Source organism: Olea europaea, chromosome 3 (genome assembly GCF_002742605.1).
Source record: "Olea europaea var. sylvestris chromosome 3, O_europaea_v1, whole genome shotgun sequence".
NCBI lineage: Eukaryota > Viridiplantae > Streptophyta > Magnoliopsida > Lamiales > Oleaceae > Olea > Olea europaea.
Window position 1 is genome coordinate 21,683,390 of NC_036239.1, and position 19,713 is coordinate 21,703,102.

Here is a 19,713-nt window from a genome sequence, read left to right on the forward strand (position 1 = left end):
AAATTAACGTAACATATCATTATTGTTTAACATAAGCTAAACATTGATGCTTGGTACATCATTTTTCTTGGTATAAACAAGGGCGGACCCACATGGGGTCATGTGGGGTCAAAAGACCCCACAAAATTTCGGATTGTTTTCTTCAGAAAATGATTGTTTTAACTCGTTTTCGACCCACTTTAATACATACAAAATGAAATCGAAATATTGCATTTATAATATCATTTCTAAGCACCCATAATCTAGTTTTTCGCTTCTTAATGGTGTGCGAAATGATCAACCATAACAAAAGTTACGTGCATCAAAGTAGGCCGTTCCAAATTAGTATTTCGAAAATTTCGATAATATGCTAACTTTTAAAATTTGCCGATGATCGTATACTATCCAAATCTATAAATCGCTTGCATTATCTAGAAGTTCGTTACGAAAACTACATCGTAGTCATATCGAATGATCCAAACAGATATCGAAAATAGTTAAATATGCGTTAAACACATGTAATAAAAGAGACATTTAACTCGTCTTTTTAAAAAAAAAAATTTATTTCATTAGCGTTTATTATTTCTTCACGATAAATTTTTCAATATAATTTACATCATTTTATTAGAAAATTTTACATTAAAAATGATATCAAAAATTCTAAATTCGTTACGGATTAAATGTAATTTGAATTACTTTCAAATTATTTTTTCGTAAAACTTAAATTTCATTTACTTCCTACATTCAATTTGATTTACTCGTCGTTAGCTCAACATCCATAAATGATATGGTAAACAAAACTATACATGTAGCAAAATTCATTTAACAATATTGATAATGATAGAATTATATGACATTTTCAAAATGTCAAAATGCGTAGTAACTTATTTTTATAAATATTATATTGTTTTAAAAAATTACATATTAATTTTTGGAGTTAAGTACAACCCGCGATGATGACCTCGAATGTGATCGTGCCCTCACATGCTCGGCGAGGTCCCCATGAATAAAATAATCCCGACCCTATGTGTGTGTGTTGTGTCAACCCCACGATTATTTATGTGGGCACTGTAGCACGACTTTAATTTTTGACCCCATAATCCAAAACGGCTGGATCCGCCCCTGGATATAAATATATACTCATCCTTAATGTTCCAACCAAAATGACAATCCTGTTTTCCATTAGATCTCCTAACATAGAGTTATATGGATAAATTTTTTCCTTAATAAATTATTCTTCCCAGTAAAATAGTTGAACATACATCATATAATATTCAAAATTCCATATGAAAATGTTAACTTTGTTAAAAGGAGTAATCAAGACTTTATATCATAATTTACATTTCGATAATTAATCAACATGAGTTTTATTTCATAACATGCTCTGCAAGATGGTAACTCGTTTGAGCATTTCAGTATTGAAATTCTATGTTAAAATGTCAAAATTGTTAAAACGAGTATGTTGGTCTATATTTCAATAATTATATATTTCAATAATTAGCCGATGTATAATTTATCCTTTAATAATATGTATAAGCGAGTTCTTATATTTATGTATCACTCCAAAACTACATTTCTCATGTTTTTGATAAAATGAGGAATCTTGTCTCATGAGTTAGCGTGTTAAATAAAAATATCAATAAATTAGTTTGCTTTTTATTTAATAACTCAATTTTTTTAGTTGAGATGGTCGAGATATTGAATAGAACCTCAAATATACGATGGAAGACACATTTAGACAAAGAAAAATATTATTTAGTTAGAGAGCTGTTAATCTGGATAATTGCATGTACTATAATAAAATATTTAATTCACAAAACCCATGTTTGGAAGCAATTGAACAAAGACAATTGTTTTGTTTTAGTACAATCAAGAGAGATCTCAATGTAGAATCTTTTTTTTTTTTTTTTTTTTTTCATTATCTGGTCTATCTGGTTGTCAGTATTTTAGGATCATTTTAATATATATTTGTGTTGCATAGAGAGGGAAAAAGAGAACATTAGTTATACTTTATTTTCTGGCCCGTAATTTTTTATTTTTTATTTTAGAAAAAAGGAGAAAGCCTAACTAAAACTAATTGAAAGTCTAGTCATACAAGTTCTAGATAATTGAGGTACATCGAGTCTAGCATTACATACCTCAAGAAATGATCTTACCAAAACTATTAAATTCAGTCAATCTAAAAATCAACTTATCTCGATCTAATCTAATTAATACCTCTATTTTAAACCCACAACTCCCACATATTCCTCACTTTCAACACAACACAAATAATTATACGCACAACACGTCACTATTGTCGTAGAGCAACACAAAAAATACTTGAAAGAACTCGTTAATTGTCAAGTTCAAACATATTAACAAACCCTATTGTTGTTGGGAAATGTGGATGAAACACCTCCACATCCGAGAAATATGTCCAAAGAACCTCAATAAAAAAGAAGGGAGGGGGAATAAAAAAAAATGGAGCACCACAAGAGGTAGAAAGTGCTATGAAAACAACCACATGCTTCCCTTTTCCATCTGTTGTACATTACCCACTAATCATTAATTGGAATAAAACCAAACGAAATTGACCCCATCAACTAGCCAATAAGTGGAAGCCAACTCTACTTAGCCAACCATTACATATTTTCATATCAATCTTTTAATTTATTATTATAAAATGAGGAAAAAAAAATATTTTTGTAACATAATTGTCCTTGCAAGACACGATAAGGAGACATGAGGTGGGACAACTTTGTTTTTTATTCTTTATTGTATTTAAATAGAGGAAGAAACTAATGACTCATACATTTGTTTTTTACATTGTTTTAGGAAGAATTTAAGATGGAACAAATCCCACAAGCCACAATTGTTTCATTGATGATTGGACCAAGATTTCCAAAGTCGTGATACATAATTATAATATCTTTTAACTTGGAGAAATAACTTATACGTGTTTATCTTATTTTCTACCATTGACAAATATAAAATTTGAAATGAATCAAATTGGTATGTCTCATTAAATTGATATATTTTAGTCGAATTGGTCAGTTAATATCAAACTTAAGAAAGTCTAATCGATCCATATTAAGCATAATCAACTACCGATTAAAAAGGCATAAACAAATTACTTTTTACTACATAAAAAAAATGCATATAGAAAATAGCACTATTAAATTGTCACAATTTAACGTTAGGTAAAAATTCTTGCACAATTTTATTTTCCCAAAAAAAAAAGAAAAAAGAAAAAAGGAAAAAAGAAATATGTAACCACCCCCCCCCCTTCCCGCCCCACCAATTTCATTTGCGGCATTTCTATAATTCCATCCCATGCCATTCCTACTCTTCCCGCAAAGCCTTCTTATTTCATTCTCTTCCTTTTTATCTGCCGTTGAATCTCCTCCAGCTCTATTGCACCAAAAAAATTCAGAAATTGAACAAATTCTTTGAAACTTTCTTGTTCTGATAATAATGGCATCATCGTCGATTGGGAATCCTGATGCAAACTCAAATCCGTCGCCGAAAAAGAGAAGAAAAATCGGGGTGGAAACTCAGTCCCAAATTCATTCCCATGAGAAGAGATGGAAGACGGAGGCAGCGCAACAGATCTATTCATCGAAGCTTGTCAATGCTCTCTGCCACCTCCGCCGCCCTGATTCCGCAACCGCTTCCGGCCACGCCGTCCGTGAGGCTGCCGATCGTGTCCTCGCTAACTCTGCTAAAGGCCGGACTCGGTGGAGCAGGGCGATCCTCACGGGTCGACTCAGCCTGCGACTCGCTCAGGTCAACAGGAAACACAAAAGAGCATCAAAACCGATGACCGGAAATTCCCGGTTGAAGAAACCGGTGGTTAAGAAAAAACTGCCGCCTTTGCAAAGAAAAGTGCGGGTACTTGGCCGTTTAGTTCCTGGTTGCCGTAATCTCTCAATGCCGAACCTCCTTGAAGAAGCGACTGATTATATTGCGGCTTTAGAAATGCAGGTCAAAGTTATGACTTCCCTCCTAAATGGCCGTGGTGGTGGCGCCGGTTCATCTGACCGGGTCAGCTCAGACCAGTCTTTTACGTCTTAGTATTCTTGGAGGTGTTTTTTTTTTTTTTTTTTTTTTTTTTTTTTTGGTTTTTTTTTTAAAGGGGGTTTTTTTTTTTTTTTTTTTTTTGTTTGTTTGGGTTAATTTTTAAAATTTTTATATATTTCTGTATTTTTTTATTTATTTATTGTGCAGATGTCGTGCTAGCAGCTAGCAACATATCTTTACTCTTATTTTATTGCCTTTTGAATTATAATTATTTATTCTTTTTTAATTTCACATTAATTGGTTTATTAGTTTGGCGTATGATTTAATGCATGTTTGGTATTGATTTTTCTCCTAAAAAAATTAAATTTTTAACATTTATTTCATTATTACAGTCGTCATTTTGACTTCTTCTCTCACAGATAGTATCAACTTTTTTCTCTAACGGTCAAAGAATCAATTCTTAAAATCACTACCAAACAAAACCTTAATCATAAACGTTGTTGAATATTTCGTTGTTTCTTTATGGATGATTTTTTTAAAGGGTATAAATGTATTATTAATGATTTGTGGGCACTATTACAATCAATTGGAAATACAAAATGAAGTATAAGGGCTCTCGACAACTTCGCCAATGGGAATATTTTGTGATATATCATCCCTTTCTCTGAGCGAGTGGATATACATGCCTATCATCCCTATAAGTTTTTAAATAAAGTATCTCAATAATCAAATGGTTGAGCATCCCTTTAAGGTAATGAATGAATGAATGAATAAATATGTACATTGAATGAAATGTAATGTACTTGTTACGTAACATATATATAGTTTTCATAACTACATGAATATTGATTTATGGTTGAAATGTATTCATTAGCATATGTTAGAGGACAAGTAATATATTTGACTTATTTAATGATAATAATTGTATACTACTAAATAATATTAACAAAGTGTAATGTATCTATCATGTTTGGCCCCCATTAAATTCTGTTCCATTACATTCCATTTTTCTCTCTCCTATTTTCAAGTATAGAATTTTTCATAAAATAATATTACACATAAATAAAAAACTTTTTTTTTTCAACTACTCATTTAAAAATATATATATATATATTTCATCCATTTTCATTTTTAAAAAATGGGGGTCAAACGGGGGCTAAGTAGTCTTTGATATTTTTGAAGATATGAAACTAAAGAAAAAACGGTTGGAATATAAAGGGCCAACACTCAAACCCACATTTTTCCAAAAAAAGTAGGCAAAATTGGACCAATAACGAAAAAAGGCTAATGGAGACTTGCCATGTGCTACATTTTAAGAAGGCCCCATCACACCACATATGCACCATGTGATATGGTAGTAACAATTCAAACTTTTTCTCTTTTAATAATGTAAAATCGACTATCTTTTCCATGGGATTCAATTGTTTTATGAATAAAGATTTATGGTGTAGGGTAATTGTTGCATTAACAAATTGCATGGTCCAATACTACAAACAACTCATTCGAAGAAAAATCCTAAGAGTTAGTAGTATTGAAATTTGAAATTCCATTTTAAAAGATAATTTTGTCAAAGGGAAAAGTTTTAGTCGATATGAGATAATACACTTAATTAATTAGTTCCTACGAGATATTGGCTTTGAGCGCACCAATTTTTGAATTAAAATGCTTGTTTAAATTTTAGACATGCCGAGTTGCTTGTTTGCTAAATGAGATAGAATACCATATTAAGAATTGAGAATTCAACTTACAATGTCAATATTGTTAAGAAGAGCAACTTGAGCCTTCATATGTTATTTAACTATTTAATTTTTAATCAATGTGTAGTACCCTTAACAAATAGTGCATTTACGTGGCTGCGGGTTCTCCCGTCATAAAAAAAAAAAAAAAACAAATAGTATATTTACTGTTTAAAAGGTTTCAATATTGTTTTGGAAAATAACTAAGCTTTTAAATGCTTTTTATTTGCGTCATGTTTAATCGATGAATTATTACCTTAACAAGGAGTGTATTCATAAATTTGTATGCATAGAAAAAAGAAGAAGAAGAAGTCTGTTATTCTTTTTGTTTAACATGATTAGTTAATTTTCAACAATTTGTTATTATTTGACTTTTTCTTCATAATTTTTGTACATTATAAATCATGAGTATACACTACAAAAGATTTCAATTTTAACAATGAAGATTTTGATGGTTAAAAGTTTCTTTTATATTATTTGGTTAAAAAGTGCCGTCGAGAAAATTTTAAAGATCGAACTATTGGGAAAAAAAATTGTTGTTAAAAGTAAAATTCCTTGTAATAATAGGCAATATTGTTGTAAATTTGGCATTCGGTATAAATTTACGAATTACTTTTAAAATAAGAAGAAAAAGGCTGGGGAGGCTAATTTTAATTCTTTATATAGCCACATGTCCATGGCATGATGGAACAGATCAAGTTGTAAAAATAATTTACACCCCAACACTTAATTTACCCCATTTTTCACTCCAAAAATTCTAATGGCAAGTTGAATTTTTTTTTAAAAAAATAGATAAAATTATTTTATTGTATTGTAGAGCAATGTTCAATTTCATAAATAAAACATATCTTAAAAGATTGAACTTAGACTGACTTAAAATAAATTCAATTTTATCTAGCTCAATTAGTTCTCTTCTCATATTTGTTCTTTCCAAAGAGAAAAGAAAAAACTATTGACTAGCGACATTTGTTTTCTCCAATTCAAAGTTCTACCTAACATTGTGTTAGACTTGTACATTTCAGACATGAATAATAGCACCCGACAAACTTTAAAAATGTTAAGTTTTAAACCATTTTTTATCACACAATCCAACGACAAATATCATGTAATTAAGTTCCACCATGCCTTTCTCTGAGTGAGTGGATATACATGCCTATCATCCCTATAAGTTTTTAAATAAAGTAACTCAATAGTCAAATGGTAAGAACGAAACATCATCAGCATGATGAACAGAATCTGAGCATCCCTTTAGGGGAATGAATGAATAAATATGTATATTGAATGAAATGTAATGTAATCACATATAATTTTCATAACTATATGAATATTGATTTATGGTTGAAATGTATTCATTATCATAAGTTAGGGACAAGTAATATATTTGACTTATTTAATAGTAATAATTGTATACTACAAAATAATATTAACAAAATGTAATGTATCCAAGTAGTCTTTGATATTTTTGAAGATATGAAACTAAAAAAAAAAAAAATGGGGAGGGAATGGTTGGAATCTAAAGGGCCAGCACTCAAACCCACATCTTTCCTCAAAAAGTAGGCAAGAAAAAAAAAAAAGAAAAAAGAAAAAAAAAAGGGGCTAATGGAGACCGGCCACGTGCTACATTTTAAGAAGGCCCCACCCCACCACATATGCACCATGTGATATGGTAGTAACAATTCAAACTTTTACTCTTTTAATAATGTAAAATCGACTATCTTTTCCATGGGATTCAATTGTTTTATGAATAAAGATTTATGTAGGGTAATTGTTTCATTAACAAATTGGATGGTCCAATACTACAAACTACTCGTTCGAAGAAAAATCCTAAGAATTAGTAGTATTGAAATTCCATTTTAAAAGATAATTTTGTCAAAGGAAAAAGTTTTAGTTGATATGAGATAATAAACATAATTAATAAGTTTCTACAAGATAATGGATATACATGCCTATCATCCCTATAAATTTTTAAATAAAGTAACTCAATAATCAAATGGTAAGAACAAAACATCGTCAGCATGATGAACAGAATCTGAGCGTCCCTTTAAGGGAATTAATGAATAAATATGTATAATAGTGCATTTACGTGGCTGCGGGTTCCCCCGTCATTAAAAAAAATAAAAATAAAAAAATTTAGTGTATTTACTGTTTAAAAGGTCACAATATTGTTATGCAAAATAACTAAGCTTTTATATGATTTTTATTTGCGTCATGTTTAACCGATGAAATATTACCTTAACAAGGAGTGTATTCATAAATTTATATGCAAAGAAAATTAAAAAAAAATGAAGTTTTTTATTCTTTTTGTTTAACATGATTAGTTAATTTTCAGCAATTTGTTATTATTTGACTTTTTCTTCATAATTTTTGTACATTATGAATCATGAGTATACACTACAAAAGATTTCAATTTTAACAATGAAGATTTCGATGGTTAAAAGTTTCTTTTATATTGTTTGGTTAAAAAAGTGTCATTGAGAAAATTTTAAAAATCGAATTATTGGAAAAAAATTTGTTGTTAAAAGTAAAATTCCTTGTAATAATATGCAATATTGTTGTAAATTTGGCATTCGGTATAAATTTACGAATTACTTTTAAAATAAGAAGAAAAAGGCTGGGGAGGCTAATTTTAATTCTTTATATAGCCACATGCCCATGGCATGATGGAACAGATCAAGCTGCTAAAATAATTTACATCCCAACACTTAATTTACCCCATTTTTCACTCCAAAAATTCTAATGGCAGGTTGAAAAAAAATTTAAGAATAGATAAAATTATTTTATTGTATTGTAGAGCAATGTTCAATTTCATAAATAAAACATATCTTAAAAGATTGGACTTAGACTGACTTAAAATAAATTCAATTTTATCTAGTTCAATTAGTTCTCTTCTCATGTTTGTTCTTTCCAAGGAGAAAAGAAAAAAACTATTGACCAGCGACATAGGTTTTCTCCAATTCAAAGTTATGCCTAACATTGTGTTAGACTCGTACATTTTAGGCATTAACAATGACACCCGACACACTTTAAAAAGGTAAGTTTTTAACCATTTTTCATCACACAATTCAACGACAAACACGATGTAATTAAGTTCAACCATCAATTCCTTTAGGTCATAATGGCATCGCTATCGAGGGCTAGGTTTTGGATCTAAAGCAATTCATGATAGTGCCAAAATATTGAAGGACCACAAACCCATACAATATTTTTTTGCATAGGCTTTGTTGGAGCAGTAGACAAGTGTACCTAATGTAAGCACTTTTTTCTTATTTATTTTGGTATTTGTATGGAATTTTTCCAATAAGCTCACATGCATTCATGTGACCTTTCATGAAGAAAAACCAACATATGGACGAAAATGATGAGCAGCAACTAGTAAAGAAGATAAAGAAGGATTTGATATCTTCATATACAAATAGATCATAATAATGTACATTTTTCTTTGTTAAATTTGAATTATATTTCTTCACGTCAAATCGTTATGTCATTGTAAGTTTTAGGTATAATTATTAAATCCCTAAATTTGAATTACTTTTTTTGAGCAACTCATGTTAGGTACCAATAACAATGACAAAAATATATCGATAATAAAGATATTGAAAATTCACCAAATTATGCACAAGAAACTCAAAAGATTTCAAGTGCTTCTTATTATTTTCATATTAAAAATTCGCCAATTTATAAACAAGAAACTTAAAAGATTTTGATTTTTTTCTTATTATTTCCATAATCAATTATATTTTTTGATTTGCATGATCAAAACCATCCACATATGCTAACTTACAACGAGTTAATTTATTGTCTAGAGGTTGTCGAGTCTGAAAATTATGAGAATAACATGTGGATTAGCCTCATTAATTTCTCAACTAACTCGACATTAACCAATTGAACATAATACTTCATTGTACATTGAGAATCTATAAATATCGTGTGATAAAGTGTTACGAACTTCGGCAATCGACTATGCATCTTTATTACATTCCATGACTTACACTAGAAGTCTAGACTCACCCTAATGAATTATACCACTAGGGTTTCTCTAATATCACCCTTAAAGACTCGTATCGATCCTCTCGCTCATCCAATATATAGTTCTTTTTTTTTTGGATAAAAAAACACCATCCATGATTTTGATAAAAAAAATTAAAAAGGCAAAATGCTAACATGATTTTGTTGGCATCACTAATGGGGTACAACAAATCCATAGAAAGATTTTGTGAGGGTATTTGTCCATATATATAACTTGTCCAAAACCCTAAATAATACAAATCATATGCGTCTCTTGTGAAAGCAGTCAAGCCACGAGTTACATATGGCTTCCATCGCTCATGAAAACTACCAAAATAAGTCTCATCTTAAAAATTCTTGTCTATTTTTTGCCAATTACTCTGTCCCTCATCGATGTGGACATAATTATATATTACATGTACAAAAATATATAGTTTTTAATTTCTTCCATAATCTTATTCAATCGTTTCATTTTAAATACTAAACATGTTACTGAATTAGCTCAGGCTTTTAACCACCCAACCATGTCATCACACGCTTACCTTCTCTCCAAAAGACTCCCTATTTTTAAAGAGCATATTTTACAAATAAGATAGAAACATCGATATGGTATGGTATGGTATGGTATGATGAAAAAAAATAAAAAAAACCCCCCAAAAAGTGAACCAACATGGCGACATCGCACATGTTCACAGGTATAGTAAAATAATAACATTCGTAAACCATAAACTTATAAGGAATTTAATTCAATGTTTTGTATTTCAAAAAGTAATACTCGAAAAAGAACAATGATATTTAACACTAGCGATGTTAGAATATCGGTCTAGGTGGCTACAATTTATAAACTCAATTAAATGAGTCATGCGACTTTGTAATGTCATGTAATTGCCGTATAGACTTGTGCTTAACACATAATGAATATCAGTACTCCTCGAAAAATGATTTTTCTCTTGCGATTCATTCTTTAACAAATATTTCAATTCTTCAAAATACAACTGAAATTTTAAATTCGATTGAGATTGCAATTTATGGATTTGACAATATTGATGGTTGTGGAAAATCAACAACGATGGTGATGGAGGTGGCGTGGAAAGAGTAGGGGAAGGGTGGTGTGGTGGTGGGAGACTGGGAGGTAAGGAGAGGGATGATTGGGTAAGCGGTTTGGGCGGGGGCGGGTTTGTTGGAGAAGGTGCTTTTTATTTTTATTTTTAATTTTTAATTTTTTATATTTATTGTCTTTGGAAAGGTTTAGCCATTGAAAGGAGAAATTCAATTACTTCTATTTTTCATGTTTTGTGTCTTCACTAAATTATATTTTGAGTCTTATATTATATATTGAAACTTGTTTTTAAAAATACATTTCAAAAATATCAAATGAGACAAATTTTGGATGTTTCACATAATTAAAAAATCAAAGCTCCCTAAACAATTGAAAATTGAAAGCACAAGACCATTTTTAAGGTAAATGGGTTAAAACCACATTAATCATTAAACCTAAGAGATGACTCGGAAAAAAAAAATTAAATTAAAAACTAATTTTTCTTAAAAGAAGGCACTCACCTTATATGATCTAATAGATACGTCAAACCAACGTATTTGTTTCATAAGTCTTTTTCTTAAAGCTATAGTGTCCAAAAACAAGTAAAGTGATAATCAGTGAAGGTGTTAACGTTGACGAAAGTGAAATGCTTCATTACTTACCTTCTACAAATACTAATGATGCAAATCAGTAGAATTAAACGCATAGGTGGAGTTTGAGTTTGGGTCATGATTTATACCAGAGTCTACATCTCAGTCTAGCTTAGAAGTAAATGGTAGTACCAGTTTGTCACCACTACCAACTCCACCACAGTATTCTGTTGGAAAGATAGGTTTTTAAGAGATATTAGACCTCCACAGAGATATGGTGAGATTGATTTGGTTACTTACGTTTTAAATGTGGTTGAAAGTATTGATTCAAGTACAGAGCTTTCTACCTACTCAGATACAGTAGTTGCTAAGATTTTGTTAAATAGATGATTGCTATGCAGGAGGATAATGACACGTGGAATTTAGTAAGATTTAATGATGAAAAAATTTGTACGTTACAAATGAGTGTTCAAAAAGAAAGAAGGAATGCCAAGAGTTGAATAAGCCAAGTATAAGGCAAGACTAGTTGCAAAGGAATGCAGTCAGGTTTTGAGTGATACACAGACGCATTCTCTCCATATGTAAAGTATATTTCGATCTGAGCCTTGCTTGGTATTATGGACAAGCATAATTTTGAGCTTGAGTAGTTGGATGTGAAGACAACATTCTTACAAGGAAAACTTGATAAGGACATCTACATGTAGTAGCCAAATAGTTTTACGGGAACTGGAAAGAAGATCTATATGTACTTTCTAAAAAAGTTCCTTTATGACTTCAGACAGTCACCCAAACAGTGGTATAAGAGGTTAAACTCATTATTGACTACTCATGACTTCAAAAAATTATACACAAGAAACTCAAAGATTTTGAGTGCTTCTTATTATTTCCATATTAAAAATTCACCCATTTATAAACAAGAAACTTAAAAGACTTTGATTTTTTTTCCTTAGTATTTCCTTAATCAATTAAATTTTTTGATTTGCATGATCAAAACCATCCACATATGCCAACATACTTCGAGTTAATTTATTGTCTAGAGGTTGTCTAGTCTGAAAATTATGAGAATAACATGTGGATTAGCCTCATTAATTTGTCAACATAATTCGACATTAACCAATTGAACATAATACATTCTTGTACATTGAGAATCTGTAAATATCGTGTGACAAAGTGTTACAAACTTTGACAATCGACTATATATCTTTATTACATTCCATGACTTACATTAGAAGTCTAGACTCACGCTATTGAATAATACCACTAGGGTTTCTCTAATATCACCCTTAAAAACTTGGGTCAATCCTCTCACTCATCCAATAGATTTTTATTTTTATATTTTTTAAACACGGTCCATGATTTTGATACAAAATCTAAAAAGGCTAAACGCTAACTTGATTTTGTTGGTATCACTAATAGGGTACAACAAATCCATAGAAAGATTTTGTGGGGGTATTTGTCCATATATATAACTTGTCCAAATCCCCTAAGTAATACAAATCATACGCGTCTTGTGTGAAAGCAATCATGCCACGAGTTACATATGGCTTCCATCACTCATGAAAACTACCAAATAAGTCTCATCTTATAAATTCTTGTTTATTTTTTGCCAATTACTCTGTCCGTCAACGATGTGGACATAATTATATACGACATATACAAAGGTATATAGTTTTTAATTTCTTCCATAATCTTATTCAATCGTTTCATTCCAAATACTAAACATGTTGAAAATACACATTTCACTGAATTAGCTCGTGCTTTTAACCGGACAACCATGTCATCACACGCTTACCTTTTCCTCAAAAGACTTTATATTTTTAAAGAGCATATTTTACAATTTAAATAGAAACATCGATAAGGTATGGTATGATGAAAAGACAATAACAAACCGCCAAAAAGTGAACCAACATGGCAACATCTCGCATGTTTATAGGTATAGTAAAATAATTACACTCGTAAACCATAAACTTATAAGAAATTTAATTTGACACTTTTTATTTCAAAATGTAATACTCGAAAAAGGATAATGACCTTTGAAACCGCAATGTTAAAATACCTGTCTAGATGGCTACAATTTATAAATTCAATTAAATGAGTCATGCGACTTTGTAAATGAATCTATCATTTAGTGTCATGTAATTGCTATCTAAACTTGTGCTTAACGCCCAATGAATATCATTACTCCTCGAAAAATGATTTTTCTCTCACGATTCATTCTTTAATAAATATTTCAAATCCTGAAAATACAACCAAAATTTTAAATTCGATTGAGATTGCAATTTATGGATTTTACATTATTGATGGAAGTGGAAAATCAACGAAAGATGGTGATGGAGTGGCGTGGAAACTGGAAAGAGTAGGGTACGGGTGTGGTTGTGGGAGGTAAGGAAAGGGGTGATTGCATAATTATTAAATTCGACCTGACCATCAACCCGATCAAGACATCGGGTCTCGAGTTACTATGGCTAGACCGCTAGGTCAATGCTTAATAATTATAAATATTTTTTAAAGTATAAAGTTTTTCTTTTAGATAAAAAAAATTAAAATTATCGGTCATTAATTATTTATATATTTATATATTATTTTGTTAAATATTCAGTTCGTTTTAATTAAAACAGTTACTATAATTTTTTAAAAATATTTTTAACAAACTATAGATGATTTACAGATACATAATTCTTGCAAACGCATAACAATAATCAATTGATCTCTAGCGATTAGGTTGTACTCACTTTATCTAGATGTCTAAGGTTAAAGTGTTTTGAGAACAAAAAAATTTATGGATAGATTTTTAAACCTTGATCAAATCAGTCAACCGACGAAGTTAATATAAAAATTGTTGATTAACTCGATCAACTCGATATTGATCAAGTCAGTTGCATCTCTATGAAAATGTTCTACCTAGCCCGGATAGGAGCTCGGGTCATCGGTTTTCCGATCCTACCAACTTGTCCATACCGGGTTTTATAACTACGGGTGATTGTGTAAGGGGTTTTGGCGGGGGCGGGTTTGGTGGAGAAGGTGGTTTTTATTTTAATTTTTAATTTCTAATTTGTTATATTTTATTGTCTTTGGAAAGGTTTAGCCATTGAAAGGATGAATTCAATTACTTCTATTTTTCATGTTTTGATTCTTCACTAAATTATATTTTGAATCTTCTATTATGGTCCCGTTTAAGTCATATTAATACAAAAATGAAAATGAAAAATATAGTCATTACGGACACAAGAGATAGAAAGTCAAATATAATGACTTGATGTGATGGATAACGATCATATTTTTCATTTTAATAAGCAAATAATGGGAAATAAACAGGGGCTAAATATTGATACTTGTTTTTAAAAATACATTTCAAAAATATCAAATGAAACAAGTTTTGGACGTTTCACATAATCGAAAATTGAAAGCACAGGACTATTTTTAAGGTAAATGGGTTAAAAAAATTGTCTAGACTAATTTAGTGCTAGGCCCATATATATATATATATGATATTTCATTATTCTTTCTAAAAGAATAACATTTTAAATCATCTCAATTATACATATGATATTTCATTATTCTTTCTAAAAGAAATATCTATATTTAGAAATATTGGTATGTAAAACCTTTAAAGAGTAACCAATTATTATATTTTAATTTAACTACAAATTGATATTTTTAATTAAAAATAGATAAAAAAAGAAAATTGATATTAAATATTTTTAATTACAACTTAATCTTTTTCGTAGAGAATAGGAAGAAACGAGAAAAGAGGAACAAGCAAAAAAGAAAAAAATATAATCCGTAGAAAAAGAAATAATTTAACAATTTGTAGGGTTATTTGGCCTTGTCATTGGGTTTCATTGGCTTGAAACATGTTGTGGTGTTGCTAATGGTGTTTTAACAGTCTTGTTACATACGAGTTTAAATCACAATGGCACATCACAAAAAATTTGAACACTTGTAACCAATAAAGGATTTTTACGCAATGATCTATAATCTTCAAATCTTTGAGACGGAGAATAAGAAGTCCCTCAAAATTAGAATTATATGACGACTAGTTCATTATATATTCTATTTATTTTATTGGAATTAAGGAAAAAATATAACTTAAAGGTGAAGCAGTAAAAAAAAAAATGTCATATTATTTTAAAATGAGAATAATGTTATGTAATACTATTGGTACTTGGCATAAACTTATGTTCAGTGAATGAAAACTTGGACCATAATTAGTTTTATCTTTTATTTTAATTAGTTTTTCTCTAAATTAGTTTATTATTTTCCTACGTTGAAAATTGAAATTACTTTGAATACATTTATTTATAGATAGTGAGTTTGACTCTCCAAATTAAATTCACTCTTTAAATTAAAAATGTTAATTTAAACTGTCTATCATAGCATATTTTGAGAGTTGACTTTTTAAAATAGAGAGTATCTCATGTTAAATTAACATTTTAATTTAGAGAGTGGAGAGCCAAACTTACTCACTATAATTAAATATATTAAAAGTATTTCAATTTTCATTTTAGGAAATAATATAATAATCTAGGAAAATCTAAATAAAATAAAAGATAGAGAAAAATAATAAATATTGTTTAAAAATAGTAAAATTAATTGTTAAATATAAAGAACATGTTGGACTACTTCAAAATTTTTATTATCTAAATTTATAAAAGCCTTCTAAATTATGGAATATACTCTTTAAAAATAGGGAATCCAGTAGAAATGCTTTTACTGTTAGTCAAGATCATTAATGGGTTTATTGACCATTGATTATCAATAATACTCTTATATTGTAATTGAAGTCATTAAAGTCTCTTTAATGACTGCTTAAATCGATGTCTTCAAAAATACTTTTGCATTTCTCATTTATATTCTGGACAAAACAAGTTGACAAAGATGCCAAAATTGATCTAAAAAAATGAAAATATGGCTCCTTGTCCGTGTGGACAACGTTTACTAACGAAATACACAAAATAAATCTTATAAAAAATTTATACATGATTTGCTAAAGTAAATATAAAAATAGTTGATCACAAATTAAGCATGAAACAAATATATTGTTTGTTTGATAAGGATTTTGATAATTAATTTTTTGATCGTTAGAGATAAAGTGAGTCCTACTCGTGAGAGAAAAATTCAAAAATAATAATTAAAATAGTAAAATAACGATTAAAAAATTAATTTTAATTAACTTTTAAACTCTAACAAACAAGCTTATAATCATAGTATGTGACGAGAGAGTCTGGGAGGATACTCATCAAAGTTGAGGCCGCGATTCTGCTATTGCTACCACTTTTCCTTATAAGATCTTTTCACCACTTTAAAAATTGATATATCGTACAAAGAAAATATTTGCTTTTATTTATTTTTCAGATACATGGATATGTACTTCAAATAATTAATTTGATGCAAATCTCTACCAATCACACTGTCTGAAATCTTTATGCACATATATTTATTATTATTTTAAGATTACTAATAATTTAAATTAACTTGTAATTAGAGAGTATATTGTTATTAATCCAGTCTTAAATTGTAAATTTGTCTCCCTACTTCAAAATGTATTTATAAATTTCTCCCAAAAAATTAGGATAAGGGAAATTTTCATATTAAAGAGATTAAGCATTACTCATTTCAAAAACTAAAAAAACAATGTTTAAAATTTCAAAAATCAGATCTTAATTAATTTATAATATATTTTATAAACTAAATACGTTAATTTCACAATTTTATACAATTTGATCACAATTGTAGAATTAATTGATCATATATTTTTTTTTATCACAAATCAAAAATTTTATAGGCCACAATTTGTTCATCGATCACAAATTAAAAAAATTATAGATCACAATTTACTTGTCAGTCTCAAATCATAAATCTCATAAGTCACAACTTATTACAAAATAACAAATTATATTGGTCACAAACTAAAAAACTTTGGGTTTACACATTATATATTGATCATAATTTATCTATTTTATTGGCTAGATATTGCTTATTGATCACATATTAACCAATTTCCTCGTCACAATCAATCAAATAATTTGTTGCTCCACTGCCTCGACTGCACCACCGTCAACACCATCGTCGCAGGAACCACAACCACAATCTCAATCAAACCAACACCCACCACTACTTCACAACCACTGCGACGGTAGCGACCATTGCCACCACCATCCAAAATCACTACATAACCACCACAAAATACCACCAATCGCAAAAAACCACCTGCAAACACCACCAACTACAGTGAAATTTGAATATGTATCCATAATCGTCACCACCATCACCACCAACACCAAATTTTCTCTCATAAGCAGTGGCAGTGCCTCCAAACTATGTCCACCATCTCAAACAAACCACCACCAACAATTGCAAAACACAAGTTAAAGATAGTCTTGGTGCATCTTACTCTTTTTGGGCTTTAACCAGACAAAACCTGAAGCCGCAATAGCAATCTAAAAGCGGTGATTTGAGATATGTGAATTCTTCACGGACAGCGAAGAGCGTCGTTGAGGTGATTGGACGCTGGCGACGTCTTCGTACCGCTATGCGCACCATATTCCACGCGGCGCTGCTGTAAGCACTGATCGATTAGTTGAAATAGAGAGGAGTTGGGTATGGAGATAAATACAGATAGAATATAGAGAGAAATGTAGAAGAGAGATAGATTTACGCCCGTTTGGCCCCATTTAAATTACATTACATTTTTTCTTATTTTTAATCAAACAATCTTTCATAAATAATAGTACACAATCTTTCAAAAATAATAGTACACGTAAATTGAAAAAAAAAAATTTCTTTTTCAATTACTCATTTTATTTCCAAAAAATAGGGCCAAACGGGGCTTAGGGTTTGGTATTTGGGAGTTGAAATCGGGTTTCCATTGTGTTTTAATTTTATTTTTAAAAAAATAAATTTGTTGAAATTTTAATTATATTCTGATTTTTAGAAAAAAAAATGTGTAAATCTTAATTTTGAGTTGGAAAGGTTAAAAGCCTGGTTGCTTGTAATTTTCACTTAGGGATAAAAAGTAATCAGCCCAAAATTAAGAGGCCAAATTTCCTACACGTTTGGTTTGTACTTTATGCATATTATTACCGCGTTTGTTTTTTCATCACACTATTCCCTCCTAATACTGAAGCAGCGTTCTCTGAAATTGGGGGAAAATTTTCTTTCTTTTCATGTAAAAGTTTGATTTTTCACTCTTTCTAACAAACACAAGAGTATCATTTAAAAAAAGAAGAAAAAAACTTATTAATCTTAATTTACATTGAATTAATAATTTTTATATTGACTGTTCCCATCAATTTGGATATTTGGAATTAAATATGTCAGTTTAACTCTCCTAGATATATCTATTAGCATTAAACTTTAAAAGTTCTCCAAATTGTTACTAATAAACCTCCAAAAAATTTCTAGAAACAAAAAAGAAAAAAAAAACATTTGAAAAGTATTTATAACAGCAAGACAATTGGGACTTTTTGTCTCATCTACTTGCGTGGTTCATTCTCTCTCCTAGTTGTTTACTGTGCTTCCTTGCCTACGATAGTCTATAACCCCGCATCCTTCACTTCATTGGCTAGTAATTGTTATGAAATCATTTTTCCAAAGAGAAACATTCCGAGGAACTTGTGCAAGTGGTAACGATAAATGAGCAGGATGAATTGATAGCATTAGAAGTGAATAAGGTACAACAATGTAAGACAAGAGAAGTCAAAGAGAGAGAGGTGTTTGAGGAATAGAATATAGATATTACTAGTTGTACATAATTTTTTGTATATCGAGATATTCATACACTTACATGGGGATGGGGCCCACTCGAATAAATATTCTAATGGGCCCCACCCCATGTGAGTGCGAGACACCTTGATGTACAAAAAATTATGTCATGAAATATAATTCTCATTTTCCTCTAAATTTTTTTTTTTAAAAAAAAATAATAAGATCATAACATACAGAATCCTCCAACTCCAATCTATTAGATCTGAAATCTGAATCCTTGAAACCCAATACCCAAATTTCTTGTGAAGAAGAGATAAATAAAGTAGAAGGAGATAATAAAAAGGAAAAAAAAAAGAAAAGAAAATGGTGGAGATGCATCCAGAAGAGCAGTCGCGCCATATGACAAATATGCAGCAGAAAATTTTGAACTCTACCCATGGAGTAGTAAACTTTGTGCCATTCTCAAGAGTCATCCAAGTTTCCCAAAAAATTGAATGACCAATGCTGCTATTAATTAGTGCTTAGCATTCCATATAAATTGAACTTTCACTTGTCTATAAATTGTCATGTTGATGCAGTAAAAGCTGATTTGAATTACATTGGTTTAGATGAAGAAACGAGCGACGTGAAAAAATAAGTCTTTTTTTTTTTTTTT

At 29.9% G+C, this 19,713-nt stretch overlaps 1 protein-coding gene across 1 annotated transcript; it reads left to right on the plus strand.

Annotated features, from left to right (window-relative positions):
• Positions 1 to 3,257: 3,257 nt before the first annotated feature.
• LOC111390158 (transcription factor bHLH149-like) lies at positions 3,258 to 4,067 on the plus strand. Its single transcript, XM_023015168.1, has one exon. The coding sequence runs from the start codon at positions 3,436 to 3,438 to the stop codon at positions 4,033 to 4,035; it is 600 nt and encodes a 199-aa protein (XP_022870936.1). The 5' UTR covers positions 3,258 to 3,435; the 3' UTR covers positions 4,036 to 4,067.
• The last annotated feature ends 15,646 nt before the right edge of the window (positions 4,068 to 19,713 follow it).